Raw genomic sequence first — 24,690 nt, 5'->3', positions numbered from 1 at the left:
AAAGAGAGTGATCACTACCTATCCCATCTCACGTGCCCTTCTAGCAATGTGATGTTGATAATCCTCTCATCAAGTGGGAATTACTTTCCCTCCTCTTGTGTGATACTGTTATTTACAGTAAGAAATATATAATTGGTCTTAGTCCCATTTCTGGCACAGAGATCCTAAAAACCTTGAAATTGCCTAAGTGATGACAGTGATAAAGGTGTCTTTTGTTATGCTAATGAAGTAACTCATACCTAAGCTTGAGGGCTGTTTGGCAGAAAAATCAACCCTGAGATTAGAGGGTGGGAACTTTCTGTTGTTCTCTTCCCCTGAACTCCAGGGAGAGGAGGGGGCTGGAGGTGGTGAATCAACCACCAATGGCCAATGATCAATCATCAGTCATGCTTGTGTAACTGAAGCCTCCATAAAAATTCACAAGGGCAGGGTTTAGAGAGGTTCCAGGTTGGTGAATCAGAATGCTTCCACATGCCACTATGCCAAGCCCAGGCTCCCCAAGACAGAAGATCCTTTGCTTGGGACCTGGCCCTGTGTATCTCTTCATGTGGCTGTTGATTCATATCCATTAATATCCTTTGTAATAAACTGGAAATCTTTTTTTTTTAATGTTTTTTATTTATTTCTAGGGGAGAGAGAGAGAGAGAGAGAGAGAGACAGCGTGAGCAGGGGAGGGTCAGAGAGAGAGGGAGTCACAGACTGAAACAGGCTCCAGGCTCTGAGCTGGCAGTCAGCACAGAGCCCGATGTGGGGCTCGAACCCACGAACCGTGAGATCGTGACCCAAGCGAAAGTCAGACGCTTAACCGACTAAGCCACCCAGGCGCCCCTGTAATAAACTGGCAATCAAGTGAGTAAATGGGTTTCCTGAGTTACGTGAGCCACTCTAGTAAATTAATGAATTCAAGAAGGGGGTTGTGGGAACTTCTGATTTTTAGCCAGTCGGTCAGAGCACAGGTAACAACCTGGGCTTGGGATTAGCATCTGAAGGAAAGGCCCTCTTATGAAACTGAGCCCTTAACCTGTGGAATCTGATGCTATCTCTGGGAGATAGTCTCAGAATTGAGTTGAATTGTAGGGCACCAAGCTGGTGTCAGAAAACTGCTTAGTGGTGTGGGGGAACACCCTCAACACACACACCCACGGTGCAACTGCTGTGTAGAGCTCTTTACCTTGAACTTCAGCAGACCTTTGTTATCTCTTTAATCAACAGAGTAAAACAAAAAACCCGACTGAGGTCGGGTCATTAAAATGTCATGCATATTCTGCCTTGTTCTCTGGAGATGCTCACTCTTAGAATCCAGACATCATGCTGTAAAAGCATGCAACCAAGCACAGAGGCCACATGTAGGTGTTCTGCAGCTGAGATCCCAGCTGACTACCAGAATCAACAGTCAGACATGTAAGTGAACAAGCCTTCAGATGAGTCCAGCCCCCATCCACTGAGTCACCAATGTTATAAGGAAAAGAGACAGGCTTTCCCTAATGAGCCCTACCCAAATTAGAATTTTTGAGCAAAATAAATGACAATGTTTTCAGCCACTAAGTTTAGGGTTTTTTGATATGCAGCAATAAATAACCAGACAAAAACTTGATATCACGGGTGGGTTCTAGGAAGCATCTCAAGTAACGGAGGCCTTATATGGCCAGCAGCTCTCCTGAGAGGTAGCCTGCCACACCAGGACAGGCTCTGAAGCACTGTTTTTTACCCAGAGCCAGTATTCTCAGGAGACTTTCCTATCTGCTGGCTCTTACCCTCTTTCTGAAATCTAGACATAGGGTCCAGATCTGTGTCCACTTTTGCAGAGGATCTCAAGACCTCTCTGGATTTCACCACATTACAAGTCATTGCCTCCCTCTGCACAGAAATCTGTAAATATGAGTTGAATTTACAGTTCCACTGTCAATTAGCTATGTGGGTTTTAGCTTCCTCATATGTAACATCAAGTAATTGAGCCAAATGAATCCGAAGACCCCTCCAACTTTAACATTACAAAAGAGTATGTGCTGGGCCTCCAAAGAGTTCCAACTGAGTAGGGGAAATAAGACCCACACAAATATCCACTCTATGAGCTACTATGTGATTAATGCCATTTGGAGGCTCCAAAGTCAGGATTCTAAGTGTGAATACAGAGAGGAGGGAAATCCTTCTTAGCTAAGTGGTTAAGAAAAGCACTGGGAAAGAAGTACCATTTACATCTAGACTGGCAGAAATGTAAGGTTTGCATTAGGCAATAGTGAAGGGTAAGAATAGAAAGGAAGACCAGGGCTTTTTATGAAAGCCTTACAAGCGAGGCCAAGTTTGACTTATCCCACTTGACAATAGTTTTTGAGCAGGGAGATTCCAGGAATGTTTAGAGGGAGGTGAATGTAGTGGCACAATAATAGAAGGATCGAGAGAGCGAGGCTTGAGTACGTGCTCCCATTAGCTTTGTACTTGGGGGAAGCACCTCCTCTTTTCTATGTCTCAGCTTCTCAATCTATAAAACAAGTGGGTTAATACTGAATGAGCTCTAAGGTTCTTTTCAGTTCTGTTTTCTAAAAGTCTGTGGACTGAATGGAAAGGGAACCTAAAGTTAGTAAGACCTATTAGGAAGGTACCATAAGGACTCAAATAGCACAGCAGCCTATTCTCCAAGAGGCCCATCGCCCAGACATCTAATCAACTGGTCAACAGATAGTTATCATCTTCCACATAACAGGCATTGTTCCAGGCTCAAGGGAGATGGAAAGAAGTCAATCAAGTCCTTGACTCCAAGAAGTCTATATTTTTTATAGGCACCTATAAAAAAGGTTTCTTGCACCTATATCCAGAGGCAAAGTTCCCAAACACAATACCAAGAGCCTATATTTCCATGTGGCAATGACCTAGTGCCAGAGGTTCACAGTGAGGAAGCTGTCTAGGAAATTGGCAGGCAGGACAAGTCTCCTGAGAACGCCCCTGCTGCCTGCCAGGCCTTACAGCACAAGTGAAATCCCCTGTGGGCACCAAGTAGCAAAGTTCACCCCACACAGGTGGCTGAATTCACTTTAAACACAACATTTCCTTGTTTGCAAATCACCACTCTGCTTCTAGACCCCAGGTCATCAACACCAACATCATAAAGCCTGGCCTCTGAAATCCAGGGGACCTTTGAGAATCCCACCTCCCACTCCTAGAACTGAATTTGAGCTAGAATGGGAACAACCTGTGGGGAGGGTGGATCTGGCTGCTAAGGGTGAAACACTATGCCTATTCTGCCCCATCAACAAAGAGAAAGGGAGGGGCGCCTGGGTGGCTCAGTCAGTGAAGCGTCCAACTTTGGCTCAGGTCATAATCTCACAGTTCGTGGGTTCGAGCCCCACGTCCGGCTCTGTGCTGACAGCTAGTTTAGAGCCTGGAGCCTGCTTCAGATTCTGTGTCTCCCTCTCTCTCTGACCCTCCCCTGCTCACAATGTCCCTCTCTCAGAAATAAATAAAACATTTAAAATTAAAAAAAAAAAAGCAAAGAGAAAGGGAAACCTGCTCTAAGAGACCAAAACATAGCAAAGAACAAAACTTTGGTGGTCAAATGAAAAGGCTTAGATTTCTTCCTCCTATATATCCTGCCAATGAATACCGGGCTGCAGTGGAAAAGGAAGGAAATAAATAAGCAAAACACCCACAAAAAAACAAAAAATAGAATGGAGTTCAGGATCTCTAACCTGTACTGGCTCAAGTGAAGGCTCATTCAAATTAAGGGCACAAACTTGCAAATACCTATCCTGACAGTTCCACAGGGTCCCATCCCACCTTTCCCACACCCCAGAGTACCTTCTACCCCCAAAGTGAGATACAAATGCCTCTTAGTACCACTGGGTTACTCTGCCTCCATGTGGATGATGGGGAGGACCCCAAAGCAGCCGGGGAGCCAAACACCCAGCTTTCCCAGGCCCTAGCACCTTTGTACTCCCCACCCAAATTTCCCATCACACCAAGGAGTCTTTTCCCACTGAGACCCTTGGGCTAGCGATGATGAAAAGGGCCTCAGGTCACTGCCAAACATTTATGGAAAGGTCAGACTGAGAAATTCAGGTGCCAAGGTCATTAATCCAAGTTGTAAATGCCTTGAAGAAAGAGAATGGATCATTCTTCTTTGTCCTCCATTGTCTACCACCAAGCCTGGCACCTGAGAGGAAAGCCCCTCAGAATTCACTGACAATGACTTCCTAAATGAACTGGTGACTTAGTGCCCTACTCAGCCCAAAGAACACCCCCTAGATTATGGCTGGGGGTGAAGACAGCCAGGGAAACCACCAGATGACAATTTCAAAATAGCACCCTCAGTCCAGCAGTAGCGTCTGAGAGAAGGGCATAGCCAGCCCCTGAGGCCTGTGACTCCATGCTAAAAGCCCAGGAAAGGAAGGAGGAAGGGAAGCAGAAATAGGTCAGGAAAGAAGGTAAATGAACACTCAGAGGAGAGGCTGGAAGAATGCCTTTTTTAGGCACATCAGATGGTCAGATTTTTACAAACATCATCTATCATGTTATGATGGCAAGCATGCTAGGAAGCTCAAGGAAGAGCAATTTCTAAAAATATTTAAAACTTGTAGGTATATGTTTTCCAAACAGAAATAGGTGCCTGTCAGTGGCCCAGATTCTGCCTTGTGACTTGCTGTAAAACCTGCACCTCCCATTTCATCCCCCACATAGTAGAAATTGGAAGAAAAAAATTAATACTTAAAGGAGTTGAAGGCTGATGGTATGGTAATTTCTAATTCAAGTTCTAAATATACTATTTCTTTAAAATTAAGAGTAAAAGTATACAATCACAAATAATGCTTATTTTACTGCTACAATCTCATTTTTTAAAAAAATGGAAACCTTAGTTCCCAGTCTCTATCTGCCAACTCAGTCTTAGTAACACATGCCACTGAACTGGTGAGAGCCCAGAAAAGACGTTCCCCAGAAGCAGACATTGGGAGACAAAGACTCTGAGATCTAGATCTGCTTCTGCTGTGGCTACCAACATGTCCTGAGAGAGTTCAGGTTTTCTACCTCTTTTACCCAAAAAGTTGTTAGTCCCTGCCAGTCTCCAGCTCACCCAGTTCAGGGAAGCAAGTATGCAAGAAACTCTACCTGGGTTAGAGGAGGTGCAAGGGCAGGAGGTAGGGGCTGTTCTTGTTGGTCTTGCTGCCACAGAGTGGCTATCCAATTTGTGTGCCTAAGTTCCAGAACCTCCCAATCTCTATCTGGTTGACACAGTCCATCCAGGCCATTTCCACTGGGATCAAACCTCGAATGTGTGGTGCAGGAAATCACTCCTTAGGCACAATGTGCAGTGGCCCATTCTGCCAACCATATCTTGATTCCAATTCTGAATGAAGCAAACAACTTCCACCAGCTCTGACAGACCTGGGTGTGCCACACCCCATCAGATTCAGCCTGGCACTGCACAGCCCAGACACCCAGAGAGGAACTAGCCCTATCCCAACCTAAGCTGAGGATCCTTCTCACAGTTATCATTCTCCTGGCTGAGGTCCCAGAAGTCAAATTTATCCACCTGAGATTCAGCACAAGAGGCTAGGAAAGGTACATGGCTTTCATAAAAGAGCCCAGAAGTTCTTCGAGGACATCAGCACCCAGCCTTGACCAAAACCTGCGAAGCCCTGGTGAGAGCAGTACATCTATCTTGCAGCTCTAGAAGATTTTACCCCAACACAGGGAAGGAGCTAGTATTTATGGAGAAGCTTTATGTCAGCCACTACACTAAGTACTGACATATTATCTCATTTAATCCTCACAGCAACTCTGTGAGATAAGTACTATTATTATTATTATTTCATAAATGAGTAACTAAGATTTTAGAAGGCATAAGAAAGTGCCCTGAGATCTCACTATCTCAAATCCAGAGCTTGGATGTGAAGCCAACTGTATATGATTTCAAAATCTATGGTTTTCCTATGGTTCTACATTCCTACTTTTAAAAAGAAAACAAAACCAGGAAAGTGGATTATAGCTTACACTGACTAAAATTCCCAAGCTGCTTTGTTTACAGCCCAGTCTATATTCTGGTAGAACCTGGACTTCTGCTTGGAACTTGTGCTAATATACATAACGGCCTCCCCACCCCTAACCCCAATGTGCTCAACCTCCCTCACTACAGTGTAGCTTAGCTCAGGCACAGCCCCCAAGCTGTCCCCATCTTTGGAAAAGGATACAGCCAGGAGAGCATCAGCTAGCTTCTTGATGGCTCCATTCCTGGAGCCCCAGACTCCTCCAATAGCACAAATCAAAGTCTGTTTTAGGGTCCCTGTTTGCTCTCTCCTATGAACACTTACAGAATTGGAAAATGGCATATATATTAGAGGTGGATTTTGCTTCATTATCAGCATGAGCTGGGCCCAGAGCATTTACCTGGCTGACTGTCAGAGTTATGATGATAATCATTTACATTTTGGACCAAAGCCATATGGTTGCCCCTTGATGCCACCCTCCAATGAGCCCATTCCCCCATCAGTGCTCCCTTGCTCACCTGCTCAGAGTCCCCCGAGGGGCCTTAGTGCCTCCAGCTCCGTGGGTGATGCTGGAATTCTTGTTGGCAGTCATGGTCATTTCGGCTTTCTGAAAACCCAGAGTCCTGCAAAGAAGACAAGGCCTATAAGCCAAGTTTCCATGGGCAGCCAAAAGCACCTCAAACATTTCCAGATGAGCTCCAAAACCGCCAGGAGGGCTTGTGTGGCGGGTGGTAGGAACCACATATATTTAATTCCATGTGTTATAGCTTAGGAGCCTCAAGGGACCCCTGATCTGAGTTAGGGAATGAGTTTATGAGCTAACAGATAACTTATCACTTCACAGAAAATGACAAAACTCCACTTCCAGCCCTCCTCTTGTTTCTTAGAAAGTCCCAAACTTCTAGCGTGCCATAGACCCTTTATAAATTCCATCTTATTTGCATACATCCTGAACAACTATTAGTCAGTATTTTTCTTGAATCAACCTGATACTGGCTTGCTTATCTCAAAATGTTTAACCTTGTTACATACAATTAATCATTTAGTCATTCAACAAATACAAAAATTTACTGAGCACCCAAGTCCTGGGCACTGTCATCCAGAAAAGAATGAAACGAAGTCTCTGCCCTCAGGGAGCTTACATCTCAGTGAAGAGAAACAGACAATAAACCTGCACATGTCACATGTATGTGATACATCAGTGTACATTTGTGTATAATATGTATGGTGATGATAGGTGGTATGAAGAAGAAAATGAATCAAAGTAGAGGGAGAGAAAAGAAGATGTTATTTTATTTTAAATTTTTTAACTTTTTAAAAATGTTTATTTATTTATTTTGAGAGGCAGAGAGCGAGCAAGCAAGCAGGGGAGGGGCAGAAAGAAAGGAGAGAGAGTTCCAAGCAGGATCTACACTGTCAGTGCAGAGCCCAATGTGGGACTCAAACACAGAAATGGTGAGATCATGACCTGACCCAAAATCAAGAGTTGGACCATCAAACTGACTGACTCACCCAGGCGCCCCCTCCAAGAAGATGTTATTAAAAATTTTTTAAATGTTTATTTATTTTTGAAAGAGACAGACAGACAGAGACAGAGCATGAGCAGGGGAGGGGCAGACAGAGAGGGAGACACAGAATCCAAAGCAGCCTCCAGGCTTTGAGCTGTCAGCATAGAGCCTGATGGCAGGGCTCAGACTCACCAACTGTGAGATCATGACCTGAGCTGAAGCTGGATGCTTAACTGACTGAGGGACCCAGGTGCCCTGAAGATCTGCTATTTTAAATAGAATGTTCAGGGGAAAATATTCTGATAAAGTAACATATGAGCCAACACCATAATATTATGAGTTATCATACTATTTTCTAATATCCATTAAGATAAAAGTAATATATGTTATGGTATTTAAGTACCAACAGTGAAAAATATCCATACAGTATTCATGTATCACAGAGTTAGCTAATACATCATTATCCTTTAGAGAACATCATTTTATGCTAAAATAATAAAAGGAAGAAAAAGGTTATAACTTAAGAGTACATCCAGACTGGAAAGGAAGAAGTAGAATTATTTCTTATTTAGAGATGGTATAAGCTGAATAATTTGAATAGACATTTCTCCAAAGATGTAAAATTGGCCAATAAGCTCATGAAACAATGTTCAACATCACTAGTCATCAGGGAATAGAAATCAAAACCACATTAAGGTATTGCACTTCACATCCACCAGCATGGCTATCATCAAACAAACAGATAAAAACAAATGCTAGTATGCAAAAAATGCATTTGACAAAATACAGCATCTTTTCTTGATAAAAACCCTTAAGAGAGTAGGAATAGAAGGATCATACCTCAAGTTCATAAAAGCCATAAATGAAAGACCCACTGCTAATATCATTCTCAATGGCGAAAAACTGAGAGCTTTTCCCCCAAGGTCAGGAACACAACAAGGATGTCTACTTTCACCACTGTTACTTAACATAGTATTGGAAGTCCTGGTTTCAGCAATCAGACAACAAAAAGAAATAAAAGGCATCCAAATCAGCAAGAGAGAAGTCAAACTTTCACTCTTCACAGACGACATGTTACTCTATGTGGAAAACCCAAAAACTCCACCAAAAAACTGCTAGAACTGATACATGAATTCAGGAAAGTCACAGGATATAAAATCAATGCACAGAAATCAGTTGCACTTCTATATACCAATAATGAAACAGGAGAAAAAGAAATCAAGGAATTGATCCCATTTACAATTAATTGCACACAAAAAAACCCATAAAATAACCAGAAATAAAACTAACCAAAGAGGTAAAAAATCTATACACAGAAAACTACAGAAAGCTTATGAAAGAAATTGAATTAGACACACAAAAAAATGGAAAAACATTCCATGCTCATGGATTGGAAGAACAAATATTGTTAAAATAGCTATACTACTCAAAGCAATCTACATATTCAATGCAATCCCTATCAAAGTAACACCAACATTCTTCACAGGGCTAGAACAAACAATTCTAAAATTTGTATGGAACCAAAAAAGACACAGAATAGCCAAAGTAATGTTGAAAAAGAAAACCAAAGCTGGAGGCATCATAATTCTGGACTTCAAGTTGTATTACAAAGCTGTAATCATCAAGACAGTGCGGTGCTGGCACAAACACATAGGTCAATGGAACAGAATAGAGAACCCAGAAATGGACCCACAAACGTATGGCCAACTAATCTTTGACAAGGCAGGAAAGACTATCCAATGGTAAAAAGACATTCTTTTCAGCAAATGATGCTGGGACAACTGGACAGCGACATGCAGAAGAATGAACCTGGACTACTTTCTTACACCATACACAAAAATAAACTCAAAATGGATGGAAGACCTAAATTCAAAAAACAAACTCAAAATGGATGAAAGACAGGAAGCCATCAAAATCCTAGAGGAGAAAAGTCAACAACCCTTTTGACCTCAGCTGCAGTGACGTCTTACTTGACACATCTCCGGGGGCAAGGGAAACAAAAGCAAAAATGAACTACTGGGAGCTCATCAAGATAAAAACAACTTCTGTGCAGTGAAGGAAACATTCAGCAAAACTAAAAGGCGACGATCGAATGGGAGAAGATATTTGCAAATGGCATATCAACTAAAAGGTTAGCATCCAAAATCTACAAAGAACTTATCAAACTCAACACCCAAAACACAAATAATCCAGTGAAGAAATGGACAAAAGACATAAATAGACACTTCCCCATAGAAGACATCTAGATGGCTAACAGACAAATGAAAAAATGCTCAACATCACTCATTATCCAGGAAATATAAATCAAAACCACAATGAGATACCACCTCACACCTGTCAGAATGGCTACTCAGCAATAACAGATTTTGGTGAGAATAGGGAGAAAAAGGAACCCTTGTGCACTGTTGGTGGGAATGCAAACTGGTGCAGCCATTCTGGAAAACAGTATGGAGGTTCCTCAAAAAATTAAAGATAGAACTAACTTACAACCCAGCAACTGCACTGCTAAGTATTTATCCAAAGGATATAGGAGTGTTGAAGGGGCCCATGCACCCCAATATTTATAGCAGCACTATCGACAGTAGCCAAATTATGTAAAGAGCCCAAATGTCCATTGATGGATGAATGGATAAAGAAGGTGTGTTGTGTATATATATATACAATGGAATGTTACTTGGCAATCAGAAAAGAATGAAATCTTGCCATTTGCAACAATGTGGATGGAACTAGAGCGTATTATGCTAAGCGAAATAAGTCAGTCAGAAAGACAAATATCATGTGATTTCACTCATAAGTGGAATTTAAGATACAAAACAGATGAACATAAGGGAAGGGAATGAAAAATAATATAAAAACAGAGAGGGAGACAAACTATAAGAGACTCTTGAATACAAAGAACAAACTGAGGGTTGTGGGTGGGGTGTTGGGTGGGGGGATGGGATACATGGGACATTAAGGAGGACATTTGTTGGGATAAGCACTGGGTATTGTATGTAAGTGGTGCATCACTAAATTCTATTCCTGAAATCATTATTACACTGTATGTTAACTAACTTGTATTTAAATTTTAAACGTCTATAAAGTAATGGTGTAAAATCAAGTTGATATATATGTGTGAGCTTGTATATATGTATGTTTATATTTATGCAGAACTCTAGATTTTTTTTCTTGTTAGCAAAAATTTAAATTTTCATGAAGAGATATGCCACTTCTTGGACTTATTTAATGGTGGAACTCCTTCCCATTTTTTTCTCAGAATACTAATTTGTATCTAGAACCAGGGTAGGTAAATTTTTCTGTAAGGCCTAAATAATAAATATCTTGGGCTATATGGGTCATACAGTCTCTGTTCCGATTGCTGAACTCTTCATATAATATGAAAATAGTCACTGATTATATGTAAATTAATAGGCATATATGATTACGTTTCAGTAAAACTGTATTTACCAAACCAATTGGTGAATGTCTGGGATTTGGCCAATGGGCCGTGGTTTTCTGACTCCTGCTATAGTAGGACATTTGTTTAAAACAGTTTAGGTGATGTTACAGGACATTATATTCACTGATTGTTTACAAAGTGCTACAGTAGACCATGCATGTTATCTGGCTCTATCCACTGCAAGCCTCAAAATCTTGAGTCCAATAGTTAGGTAAAGCATATGCAATAAAGATATCTGTAAAAATAAAAAAATTAAAAATTAAAAAATTAAGGGGCACTTGGATGGCTCAGTCAGTTAAGCATCCAACTTGGGCTCAGGTCATGACCTCACAGTTCATGCAGTTCGTGGATTCGAGCCACACGTTCGGTTCCGTGTTAAAAGCTCCGAGCCTATAGCTTGCTTCAGATTCTGTGTCTCTCCCTCTCTCTACCTCTCCCCTGCTCATTCTCTGTTTTTCTCTCTCTCTCTCAAAAATAAATGTTAAAAACTATTTTTCATTAAAAATTTAAAAAAATTTTTAGTGAGGCCATGGAGAAACTGGAACCTTCATTCATTGCTGGTAAGAGTGTACAATGGTGCAGCCATTTTGGAAAACAGTTTGGCAGTTCCTCAAAAAGTTATATACGGAGTTACCATATGACCCAGCACGATCCACTCCTAGGTTTATATCCAAGAGACATAGAACACTGTGTCCACACAAATACCTGTACACAAATGTACAGCACTATTCATAACAGCCAAAAAGTGGAAACAAATCCAAATGTCCATCAATGAATGACTGCATAAACAAAATATCGTATATCTGTACAATGGATTATTCAGACATAAAAAGGAATGAGAAATACTGATACATTCTATAACATGCATGAACCCTGGTGCCAATTTTACAAAATGTCTAGAATGGGAAGATCCACAGAGACAGAAAGTAAGTTAGTGATTGCCTAAGTTGGGTTGAGAGTGGCAGACTTGGAAATGACTGCAATGAGTATGGGCTTCTTTTTGGGGTGGAAAAAAAGTCCTGGAATTACATAGTGGTGATGGTCACACGACTCTGAACATACGAAAACAAGTGAAATGTGTGAATTTTATAGTCTGTGAGTTGTATCTCAAGATAGCTGTTAAAATAAAACTTAAGAGCAAAAAAAAATTGTTTTTTAAGTGCCTTGAAGAGTGGATGTGATAGAGCACACAACTGATAACACCAAGCATATTTCCAATGTGAATGTACATTCTGGCCTGAACTAGCACCCCTTCATGGAAGCTGAACAGCCATTCTCACTCTGATTGGCATTCCATCACACAGACCAAAATGAAGTATATTTGGATGTGAAAGTTAAACATATTTATTTACATCCAGGTGGCTAACAGAACCATGAAAAGATGCTCAACATCACTCATCATCCAGGAAATACAAATCAAAACCACAATGAAATACCACCTCACACCTGTCAGAATGGCTAACATTAACAACTCAAGGAAAAATAGATGATGGTGAGGATGTAGAGAAAGAGGAATACTTTTGCACTGTTGGTGGGAATGCAAACTAGTACAGCCACTCTGGAAAACAGTATGAAGGTTCCTCAAAAAATTAAATATAGAACTACCCTACAACCCAGCAATTGCACTACTAGGTATTTATCCAAGGGATACAAAAATGCTGATTTGAAGGGGCACATGCAGCACTACCAACAATAGCCAAAGTATGGAAAGAGCCCAAATGGATAAAGACAAATGCATAAAAAAGATGTGGTGTGTGTGTGTGTATGTGTGCGTGCGCATATATGTATATACTGCTGAATAATATGCCATATTATTTATGAAAGAATATTATATAGCTATAATGGAAATTATGTATATAATTTTTATGTATATAATTTTATATACATATAATTATATATACAATATATAATTTTATATAATTATATATTCCTAGTCCATATATAATGGATATATATTATATATAATTTTATGTATATATCCCATATATAACATTATTTGGCAATCAAAAAGAATGAAATTTACAGAGCTCCCTACTTCCCTGCCATCTTGCCTCAATATCCAGAAAAAATGAAATCCTGCCATTTGCAACAATGTGGATGGACCTGGAGGGTAATTATGCTAAGCAAAATAAGTCAGTCAGAGAAAGACAAATATTACATGATTTTACTCATATGTGGAATTTAAGAAACCCAACAGATGGACATAGGGGAAGGGAAGGAAAAATAAGATAAAAAGAGAGAGGGAGGCAAACCATAAGAGACTCTTAAATACGGAGAACAAACTGAGGGTTGCTAGAGGGGTGTTGGGGGGGGATGGGCTAAATGGGGAAGGGGGACACTTGTTGGGATGAGCATTGGGTGTTATATGTAAGTGATGAGTCACTAAATTCTACTCCTGAGGCCATTATTACACTATATGCTAAATAACTTGGATTTAGATTTTTAAAATTTTAACATATTTATTTACAGCCACTAAAGACCTTAATCCTGGAGGCCGTCTTACTTATTACCTTGGTGCAGATAAGCGATTGGTCTCAATGGCAAAAATAAGCCAAACCCTAATTCTTGTTATTATTCCTAACTCTTTCCTAATTTCAATATGAAATGCACTTCCTCTAATTTCTTTAACTTCATAGAGGCTCTCAGGGTTGTGGTTTTATTGATGGTGGGAGCAGGTAAAGTGGGAGTTGGAAAGGGAGGAAGGAGCCAGCAGGCATCAGGTGATAGTAATGAAACATCCCTCCAATGTGAAGACTGCAGATGCTTTTGAAAAAAGAAAACCAAACCTGAGACTCACTTTTATCCTTCATAAAGTAGAGAAAAGCCTTCTCTACCTGTTGGGGGAAGAAAATGTTTATAAACCTAAGTATACAGCATAATGTTAGTGATGACGGTGATGATGATGATAATAATAATGAGGAGGAGAAGTCAATCCTGCCACCAGCCCATGCACACTGGCTCTCATGAGCTATTCTTTAACTGCCCCAGCCCAGTGCCAAGCTAAGTGCTTGGCATATGGCTGTGTGTGCAACAGAAAGAAGAGAGAGAAGAGGCAGCCTCTGGAAGCTTTCCCAGGCCAGTTCTCAGGGTCCTCAGGGAGCACAGTACTACAAGGAATCAACTTGCTAAGCATCAGCTTTCAACTGTGCCCATGGTAACAATGGTCACAATAACCATCACAACCCATCAAAACGACACTAGACATGCTCTAGCAGCTCCAGGGCAGGTCCTCAGGGAAAGGGTAGAAGATTTGTGGAAAGACCAGAAACTGAAAGATATTAAAATAACATGATAAAAAATATATTCTTTCTTTCCCCATATTTCCGATCTAAGGAGGGTGGACCCACTGCTCAGAAATGCTTTTATATTGTTGAATATGAGAACACAGAGCCAACTTAGTAAGAAAGAAAAATACAGATGACTCTGAAATTTGCTTGGGCCCAGAAGAAAAATCCTCTAGGTAACCTAGAGACGAGTGGATCAAAATTGTTATGAGGTCCATGGCAAGGTCTCTTGGTCATATTTCTGCAAGATCGCAGCTACTATTCTCAAAAGTAGCCTAGGAGTTCAGGCATCTTGGGCAGGCACTGCTAAGAACCCCAGACATGCCCACTCAGTTAGAAGAACAGAGATGCCAATTCATCATTCTTCCTCCCACCTGTTCTCACTAGGCCAGGTCTATCAGATCAGGGAATAATCTAGGGGCTTGAGGAGCTAAGGCACAGGCTAACCCTTTATACACCTGAAGTTCAGACTAGAGCACTCTGCATGGCTGGCTTCCTGAGGGACACTGTTCTCCCAGGGCCCTAAGAGCAACTCCAGGTTCTCATCTATGCTTTCAGTCCGATACCTTGGCTAGTCTGGCTGCATGGGGAGAAGACACTCCAGTTAGAGGAAATACCCACTAAGCATGGAGCAGAGAAGGAAGCTGAGAGCTGCTTTGCTAGTTCTCAGGCCCATCAGTGGCAAAGTCCAAGAAGAAACTGCATGTTTAGAAAATGAAATTGTTCAGTTAGCATCTACCACCAATGACGAGTTGCTCAAAAACCCAGTTCTAACAAATTATGGACAACTATCTGAAGAGTAGGACTATCCAGAGAAAGGACTATAATTAGGTACTCTTAGAATTTTTCTACAAACTCTGCATTGAGACAAAGAAACCACAGTCCCAGGTACTTGAGGTGCAGTGGGAAGAACACCAGACTTGGGGTCAAATAAATAAGTCCAACCCTGCCTCTATCAACTGCTAGTTAAGTGACACTGCACAAGTAGGTTTCAAAGACAACTTTGTCACTATGAGAGCAATAATAACACAACCTACCTCACGTGATTGCCTGGCACACATAAGCTTAATAAAAAGTTTTTCTTCTAGATCATGCTTCTGCAGGTATTTGGAAGGCAACCACGCCACTACCAACCTTAAGTCATTTTCAGACTGGCTGGTACCATCGTTCAATCTGTTTGCTCTATGCTAAGCCCTGTACAAGGTACTAGGATATAAAAATGGACAGACACAGTCCCTGCCCTGGACTGAGTAAAAGTGGCCCATTTTTTATTTATTTATTTATTTATTTATTTATTTATTTATTTATTTATTTATTTATTTGAGAGAGACAGAGCAGTGTGAACAAGGTAGGGGAAGAGAGGGAGGGAGGGAAGGAAAGAGAGAGAGAGAGAGAGAGAGAGAGAGAGAGAGAGAATCCCAAGAAGGCTCCACACTGTCAGCGGGGAGCCCGATGCAGGGCACAAACTCACGAACCAAACTGTGAGGTCATGATCTGAGCAGAAACCAAGAGTTGGACGCTTAACTGACCGAGCCACCCAGGTGCCCCAGAAGTGGCCCACTTAGATGCAGCAAGCTCTCTCCAATTTACCGCTGACTCTCCCCACCCAGTTGCCTGCAGCTGGCCAGCTTTACTCAGCTCTGACCTATCAGCAGGGGAGTGCTACAGCCCCAGCCAGGGAAGGGTGAAGAGGTACTCTCCCAGGAGCAGGCTTCCTGTGGAGCACCCACACAAAGCCTCTGGACAGCTGGGCCTGAGCAGTACAAGGAAGAGGAGCCTATTCTAGTGCAGGGCACTGCCTCTTAGCCTCTTGAAACACCCTATTAACTCTCCTCACTGACGCTGGAGGAAAGACCTCTGAAAGGCTCTCAGCTTTTGCTCAGGCTAGCCTTCATCTTGTAACTCTCTCTCCCACTCTTCTCCCTACAGTCCAATCCCATGACCACAGAGAACATCTGTGTTCTCTGAAGGTCAGTCTCCAAAGGGAGTTCCTTCTGAGGGATGTCCAGCCTCTACAAATGAACCTTCCTATCCTAGAGCAAAAAAAACTGTTCCCCTTTGTTTAGGTGATATTTCTAAATGTCTGTATGATACTTTTCCACAGGCCTAATTGTGGACATGACAATATGCCTTCCTCTGAGGGAGGAGACATCTGAAGCTTGAGAGTGATGAGGAACAGTCTCAGGCATGTGGAAGGAAGCCTTCCATTCTGCTAGGGTTAAAGTCGCTGAGAGGAAAGACAGACACGCTCAAGCACTCTGCTTTACTAGTCCATGTAAGAAGTCAAGACACCTGCCAAAGGAAACCTCTAAACCATGTAAGAGAATTTCTGCTAACAACTACATTCCACTAATTTCTTAAGCAATCTCCCACGTGGAAGTAGCAGCTTAGGAAGCAGCCCGAAGGGAAGGAAAAGGTGGAAAAGGGAACAGAGTCCCATGTGTGCCCGAGAACCTGGTTCCAGCCTGGAGACTATACAGGTCTGAACGGCCATAGTCTGACCACAGGGAGGTCAACATGCCTCCTCTCCCTGCCCAGGGAACACCTACTCAGACCCTCCTTACTTCTTACTGACTCCCTCCTGCAAACTTTCCTCTTTGCTGGTCCCTGGCCAAGAAAAGAAACAGACCAGCAATTCCCCAGAGGAGGGCTTAGGTCTTTAATTTCCTCCTTCAAGAGTCCCAGCAACCAATATTGGTGCTACCAGCTTCAGGGAGGGTCATCATTAGAATGAGTTCCCTTTAACCACTCAAACCAGAGTTCTCAAAAGTGTGAGTGAGTCTTTCCTTCTCTTCAGCAGATGGTCTTGGATTAGACTAAGGTGGAAAGGGCTTTGTCTCCCTTCCTTGGCTCTGCCTGGACTAACAGCTCACCTGCACAGCCTGTCTGTTGTTTGGCATTCCTAGGAAGTTCAGTGACACTGCTCTCCCGCCATGCTGGCCTCCTCTGTCCCCACATGGCTGAGAAAGCTATGGGGCAGTTCTAGCTAGTTCTTCCCTAGATGCTCACTGACTTGTTAACTGAATAGAGAAGAGGGCCCCCAAGGAGTCAGAGGCAAGGATGACAAAGGGCCCTAGAAATCCCACACGGGGCATATCCTTTAAAGTGTGCTCCTTCTCTTCCCAAAGTTACAGCTGCTATAAAGGTGATAAGAGAGTTTTCCAGCTATGGCTGTCACCCAGCCAGTCAGAATGTCAATGGCAGGCCTACCCCTCAGCCAATCCTGTCCACCTCGGGGCTTGCAATCAATCTCCTCACAAGTATCCCTATTATCTTCCTGAACGCTGCTGCAGTAACAAGTTCTCATCCAACATACCCGCAAGGAAAGGCTGTTCTTGGGAATGCGGCCTTCATCTCATCCACACTGGCTTCTCCTCCTTCATCCTCCTTTTCCGATTCATTTCTCACCAGTTACCTGCCCACAACCTGTCTTTGACTTTGCTGTGCCTAAAAGCAAGGGCTTACAAGGGAAAGGAGAGAAAGTGGGCTCAGAGGTTGGGCGGGTAGGCACCAGAAGCTTTAGAAAGGGATCTAGGAATGACCTTCTCAACTCTATCCCATACTTCCCTCCAAAACGCCAGACACTTTTTCTCTGTTACTACTTCTACATAACTTATACCTTGGAGCTTTTCCATGCCAGCCCTAGGTCCAGAAAGCCCTTCAAGCAAAAATGTCAAGGGGATCATAAGCCTGGTCAAGGGGAGAGGAACTGAGATTTGTTTTGCTGGGAAGTCAGAAATGCTGGGTGTTTTTACAGGTCACCATGAGGCTGAAATCTTCCTCATGCAGCCACGGGAAAAGATGATTTTTTTTTTGGTTGTTGCTGAATAATAATCAGAAAAAAAAAATAGGCTCTTTCCATCTCTTCACTATTTATCACTCCCACATCCTCTTTCCCAATCCTCCTCCTCAAAGAGGACTATAAGCTTGGGTTTTCAACCTCAACCATTTTCAATCCCTTTTCCTGCCAGATGGTCCTTCTCCACTTCAGTACAGATTCTGTGGAGGTTGGAAGCTGAGTTTAAATGTTTCCTGAAAGCCTAAAATGGGGTGAGGGCTTGTTAGGCAATTGTAGGCCAAAGGAAATCTGGTGGCTTCCAAGATAGTTTTAAAAACCCAGACATGGCTGTTTCAGCTGGTCTGGAAACTCAGCCTGTCAGCAAGCAGCTAAACCCAGCCCTGCCAGGACAAGGGAGCCTGCTCTGTCCGATGACTTGGCAACACCTGGAAAAAGGGAGCAGAACAGAGCTTGCCCCACAAAGAGCCCTGCTCCTGGGGGCTAACCACGGCCCTCTTTCACTTTGGCAAGAAGCGGGTCCCGTAATCATGGTGATGATTCAAAGGCCGCAGACCTGTCTCACAGCAGTGCCTTCCTCCAGCCAGCCACAACACACTGGTTGCCGTTTCCTGCACACGCCAGTAATGTTCATGCCTTCGAGGTTTTGTTCAGCCAATTCATTCTATCTTGACATCCTCCTCCCCCATTCTTTCTTACATATCCAACTCAAATGTCAACTTCTTTCTGAAGCCTTTCCTGATCCTAAATCTTGACCTCCTTCTCACCCTTCCCATGCTCTCCGGTTTAGCTGAACTCAACCAAAAAAAAAATGCCTCCCCTGCCCTAAAAAGCACACCACCCACAAGCCAACGTTCTCAGAAGAGGACTAGGGAATAGTAAGGGCCAAAGGTACTGTGCAAGTTTCAATACTTCCATTCTTCTATCTGTAGCATAGGGAGAACATCCCACCACTATAATGAGAACATGGAGACCAATGGGAAGCCATCTACAAAAAACAGAGGATACTCAGAACGAAGAGGGAACACACTTGAAGTCTCTAGCCAGTGGGTTAGCTTTCCCCCGATTCTCAGTCTTAAAACATCTTCCCTTTTTCTTAGTCTTCCAGCTGACTTTGCTTCCTGTTTCACTGAGAAAACAGTAACTATCAGAGCAGACCCTCAATAACCTACCACCAGCATTAATGAAGATCTTGTCACCTTTCTGCTGAAAACCATGACATGGCTCCCAATCAAAGTAAAAGGAAGTCTTTACAATGACTCACAAGGCCCTTCATCATCTGGAGCCCAGTGATATCTCTGACCTCATTTCAACTACTTTTCCCTTTACTCCTTCCACACTTTTCCCCTTACTCCTTCCACACTAACCACACTGCCTCCTTGTTACTTCCTCAAACACCCAAAGCACGTGCTACCTCAGAGCCCTCATACCTGCCATGCCCTGTAAGTAGAGCACATCCCACAAGAGAGCCTGCTCCTTCTTCTCCCAGGACTTAGGTCATATGTCCCCTTCTTAGCAAGGCCTTCCCTAACCACACTGTAAAAAATTAGCATTAACAAAACTGCTACTAAAAAAACCTTCTTTGGAGCACCTGAGTGGCTCAGTCGGCTAAGCATCTGACTCTCAATATCAGCCCAGGTCATGATCTCATGGTTCATGAGTTCAAGCCCCACACTGGGCTCCGCACAAATGGTGTGGAACCTGTTTGTGATTCTCTCTCTCTCTCTCTCTGCCCCTTTAGCACATGCTCTCTCTTTCTCTCTCTCTCTCAAAATAAATAAATAAATAAATAAGTAAATCAAACCTTTGGGGTGCCTAAGTGGCACAAGTACAGCATGCAAATCTTGATCTCAGGGTTGCAAGTTCGGGCCCACGTTGGATGTGGAGTTTACTTAAAAATAAAATCTTTAAAAACAAAACAAAAACAAATATTCCTCCATCCTGTGACCCCTCACCACTCCTATTCCCCCCTTTCTGGTTTATTTTCTCCATACCGTTTATCACCATCTAATATACTATGTTTCTTTTCCACTTACTATGTTTGTATAGGCTAAGGATTTTTATATTTTGTTCACAATCTGTGTCCTCAGTGGCTACAACACTGCCTGGTACACAGTAGGCCCTCAATAAATATTTTTTGAATGAAAAAAAATTTGCCACCAGCTCAGAGTGGCCCTCCCTGGACAGGGTGAGCAGCTTCAGGCTCCATTATCCAGGCCCATCTTCCAACCCCACCAGCCTTCCCAGTCTAACAACCTACCTGCAACAATCCTACCCACTCAGAAAACTCAAAAAAAACCCATCTCATTGAGCACCCAAAAGATTCAGGGCAGGGATGGCTTCAGCCCAAGAACTGACAAACTGAACTGAGACTGCTCTCTGCAAAGATTACAATGATTTCCTGACTGCAAAATGCAAGGGTCCTTTCTATGGGTCTTAATGAATTACAGGACCTTCCTTTTCTAATGTCTACATTTTGGATAACACTGCTCAGACCTCCATGAAGCACTAGAATATAGTTAACTGTCAATCAGGAGCACACTCCCTGGGGGATTCACAATCTGCCCACAAACTCTTTATGTTCATCAAAAGGGGGGACAGGTTAAGAAAGGCTGGGAAATACTGTCAGAGAAGTAGAGAAGACAGCCAGGTGTGGGTACCTCTAAGGCTTTCATTTGTTTACTTACTCGAACCCTTTGGGAATATCTTCACAGGCAAACCCCCAAACTACTGTGCTTTAATCTGGTCCTTGCCCTTGAGCAGCTATCCTATCCTGCCTGAGTTAGATTAAAAAAGATTCTGGTACAATGTAACAAGAGCTGTGAAAGAAGTATAAACACAGAGCTCTGGGAGCAAGGAGAAAGACACCTAATCAGGTGGCCAGAACGGTTTCAGGGAGGACATCTGGAGAAGACAGAGTGTGACACTAGACTGGGTCCTGCAGGGCTTGGGGAAGATAAAGATAGGCAGAAGAGGAACACTGAAAGCAGAAGAAAAACCATGAGCAAAAAAGCCAAGGAGACAGACCTTGAAGCAAGCTGAGATTCTTGAATATGACACAAAAAGTAATAACCTAATGGAAAACACTGATAAATTAACTACATTAAATACGACCTCTTTCCAATTTTTAAATGCCATTTAGAGAACGAGAAAGGAATCTACAGTGTGTGTACACAGGTTAAAGGGGCTCAGCAGATTTGAGAACATTAGATACACAGACTTATCACGAAGAAGTAGACTTACTCTCACACTGCAGATCTTGGCCACATCATTAGGACTGATTTCCCTTTGGAGAAAAGCCCTTTGTTCCTCAATTTTGGAAGGTAGTAGATGAAAGTGTATATATACATCCAGGCTTTGCTGGCTCCATGCGTGCATTTATCTCATTTAATCTGTCAGTATTTCTATTTTATGGATGAAGAAACTGAGGCTCAGATTAAGTAATTCTCCCAGGGATACACAGTAAGTGGCAGAAACCAGTGTCTGGAGAAGGTTAGCACTGAGCTCTATAACTGATACCAGAGCACATCAGTCCCTTGGTCTTTGTCATACCTTGTGGCAAGAAGCCATCCTCTATCCCAAGTACACACCTGCAGCCCAGCCCTATGTGGACAGAATCTGAAAAGGATATCAGCAGAGGTCTCCTGCCTGGTCCCCAAATTCTTAGGGTTAAAATCCCATTTTTCTTTAAGCCATCTAGTTCAGAGAGCCCTGAATCAACACAAATTAAATATAAGTGATGCTCCTTCCTTGCTGCTCTTCAGGCCTTTTCTCTTCATCATTCTTCCCCACCCAGGGACAGAAACTCTCATAAAGACTGACCCTGGTCAAAGAAAGGCTGTCCCCAAGAAGTGCAGTCATGCCAGAGCAGGGACTGCAGGCAAGGGGACTCTGTTCATCCATCTGTTGAACTTTTTTAAGAGTCATTATGGGGACAGAATTTGTCTCTTTTTCCTCCTTTAGACAAAGCGAGTGCTGCTTGGCAATTGCAGGTCTGCGGTTCTCAAACTGTGTGCTGAGGTATCCTAGAGCACTGCAATGAACTCACAGTAAGATACAAGATATTTTAATTTTTTTTGAGGGAAACAGAGCAGTATTCAACATTTGCCAGGCACTCCATGAGTTCACAGTTGTAACATCAGATAGCACTACATTCTTTTTAGTGATGATAAAGAATGATGAAACCCAGTTTTCTTGGTGAAGCTGGGTTTTCAGCAGCTATAGTGATAAAAAGCATGTACCATGTGAAAAGTAATATAGAACAAGAAATGAGGATGGCAGTATTCAATCTGATTCCAAGATATGAGGGTTTTTTTTTTTTTTACCATAGTTGACACCCAATGTTGCATTAGTTTCAGGCGTATAATATAGTGGTTCTACATGATGCTATGTTCACTGCAAGTGTAGCTACCATCTGTCCCCATACCAAGATGTGAGACATTGTATAGGGTCCAGTATGACCCATTAGTTAGTAACTGTGATTATTTAAGAATCAAATAAAAGGTAGAAGTACTTACTAAATTGTTTAGACCTATATGGCTATGGACACTATGAAAAAATTACTGAAATATTAAGGGCCCACGAACTGAGAAAGTTTGGGAACATCTGAAGCAGGTGTTTTTACATCTCTGCATCCAGGAGCCAAAAAGGAGTTCCCAGGGCACACCCAAGCCTGCCCCAGAAGCAGGTGAACAGCAAGCACTCAGGTCTATGGAGGGCACATGGAGGTACACAGCACCCTTCTGCCGGAAGAGAAGAGGCTACACACCAGCTCCCTCTCAACCCAGAGGCTGTGCTCCTCTGTGTCAGCTTCACCCCAGGCTCCCAGGCTCTCCTCTGAACTCCCTCCCTAAAAAGCCCTATTCAGTACTGACTTCATGAACAAAACCCAAAGCCAGCCCAGAAACCAGCCCGCCAGCAGGAAGACTTCCACACATGCTCAGACTTGGGCAGTGTCCAAAAACCCAACCATTAATCCATACAAGGAGGGAGCAATGGGAATCTGGGTGAGGGCTTCCACTGACAGACAGCCCATCCATAGAAAGGCCACTGCTGCTTTTTGGGTGAATATTTGCATAAAAATAACTCCTTTGTTCCCAAGGAGTCTCTAGCTTGCTACACTCCCTCCCTCCATTCTTCCCTGAAGTTCTAATCCTCTGTTGGTGACACCATGGTCTTTGATACAATAGCTAATTATTGTGATGTCATAAGACTCAACTTTTTTTGAGTTGAGTTCCTCATTTTTGCTGGGGGATGGGGTAGAGAACGTGACAAAGGGCCGGAACAGAATAAAGTTATAGAACTGGAATTTGCTTTTTCATGCAAATTTCCCTGGTAATGAAACCAAGGGCAGTGACTCAGAAAAGGAAAGGCAAGCCACTGGCAGCAAGGCAGAATGTAGACTGTCCCTATCAAGGGAGCCAGGTAAGGGTTGGGGGCAAAGGCAGAAAGAAGTCAAAAGAAAGTTTTCACTTTTAGGATTAGCCAGCCAAATATGAAGATGTTCTCAGTCTGGCTAAGTCTGGGACCTTTTTCCATCAGCCATCGCTTGGGGCCAGAGCAAGCAGAGAAAAGCAGAAACACAGGAAAGGCTCCAGGCTGGAACATTCTCTGGAACTTAATGTTTGGGATACTGTATTGAGTTCTGGACTCCACACTGTCAAATGGACAGACTCAGTTTGGACCGCATCCTGAGGGTCCAACCAGGATGGAGGGGGCACTCAGAGGCATGTCACGGGAGAAATGACTAAAGGAATGGAGAATGTTTACCCTGGAGAAGGCCAGACTGAGGATGGAGGAAGAGGATAATTGCCTTGAGAATTCTGAAAGGCTCTCATGTGAAAAAGGGATTATATGTGTTTTCTATGGCCCCCAAAGAGACCTCAGACATAAGAAGATCCAGAATGTACAAAATGAGGAAGAATTTTTTTATTCTTAAATTCCACTTAAAGACTCTAGGTTCTTTTTGATTCCCAATTTCTCAGTTACATACTATGCTCTTGAACACATGGACTACCTTGTTCACTGTAGTAATCCCAGAACTTAGAGTAAGTAGCACACAGTAGGTGCTTATTAATAGTTGTCAAATAAATGAACAAATGAAACAATAGCAATGGTCTGAAGTTGTTGGTGTTCACAGGGACTCACTCTCCCAGAAAGTATTTTTTGAATCCCTACCATATGCTACTCACTTAAGATGCTATGGACACAGCAATGAATGAAGTAGATAAGGTTAGTCTATCTCCCGTCTCCCCCTGCTTTGTAGTTTAGCACAGATGGCATGTAAGGTCCCTTCCATATTCAGATTCTTTGGTTTCAGAATTGACTAAAAAATTTGAAACTTAGAGGAAAGAAGACCTGAAAGGCACAGATGAACCCTACCTACCACCTCTACTGCTACTTCAAAAGCCTGGAAATCTAGACTAAGTTTAAGGCCACCTTTTCAGTCCCCTCAGGGAGGGGCCTCATGCTAAGACTGCAGTGTGCTGGACCACGGCAGAGCAGACCAAGCAACCGGGTTGGGCATTTATTAAAGCCCCCCATCCCCACCACCACCAAAGTAGGCTTCTATGTGAACCCAGCCTCCCTCCATCCAGCAATAGGTAAGTATGGGCCTGGCAGGTAACATGAGGTATTTCAGGTGCTTTCACTTCTCTCAAAGAGCTTATAATACCTCCATCAGCCCCAG

General features: G+C 42.8%; 1 protein-coding gene across 5 annotated transcripts in view; it reads right to left on the bottom strand.

Moving 5' to 3' along the window:
• DENND2B (DENN domain containing 2B) overlaps positions 1-24,690 on the bottom strand; it is a 153,227-nt gene that overhangs the window by 45,891 nt on the left and 82,646 nt on the right. For all 5 annotated transcript variants that reach the window (XM_077769154.1, XM_077769158.1, XM_077769155.1 and 2 more), the window contains one exon: positions 6,494-6,598. In XM_077769154.1, the coding sequence (XP_077625280.1) occupies positions 6,494-6,573 (80 nt within the window). In that variant the 5' untranslated portion in view covers positions 6,574-6,598. The remainder of the gene's footprint in view (positions 1-6,493; positions 6,599-24,690) is intronic.

This window comes from Crocuta crocuta, unplaced genomic scaffold, assembly GCF_008692635.1.
Source record: "Crocuta crocuta isolate KB4526 unplaced genomic scaffold, BGI_CrCroc_1.0 scaffold255, whole genome shotgun sequence".
NCBI lineage: Eukaryota > Metazoa > Chordata > Mammalia > Carnivora > Hyaenidae > Crocuta > Crocuta crocuta.
The sequence above is the reverse complement of the archived record's forward strand: the minus strand, read 5'-3'. Positions and strand labels throughout refer to the sequence as shown.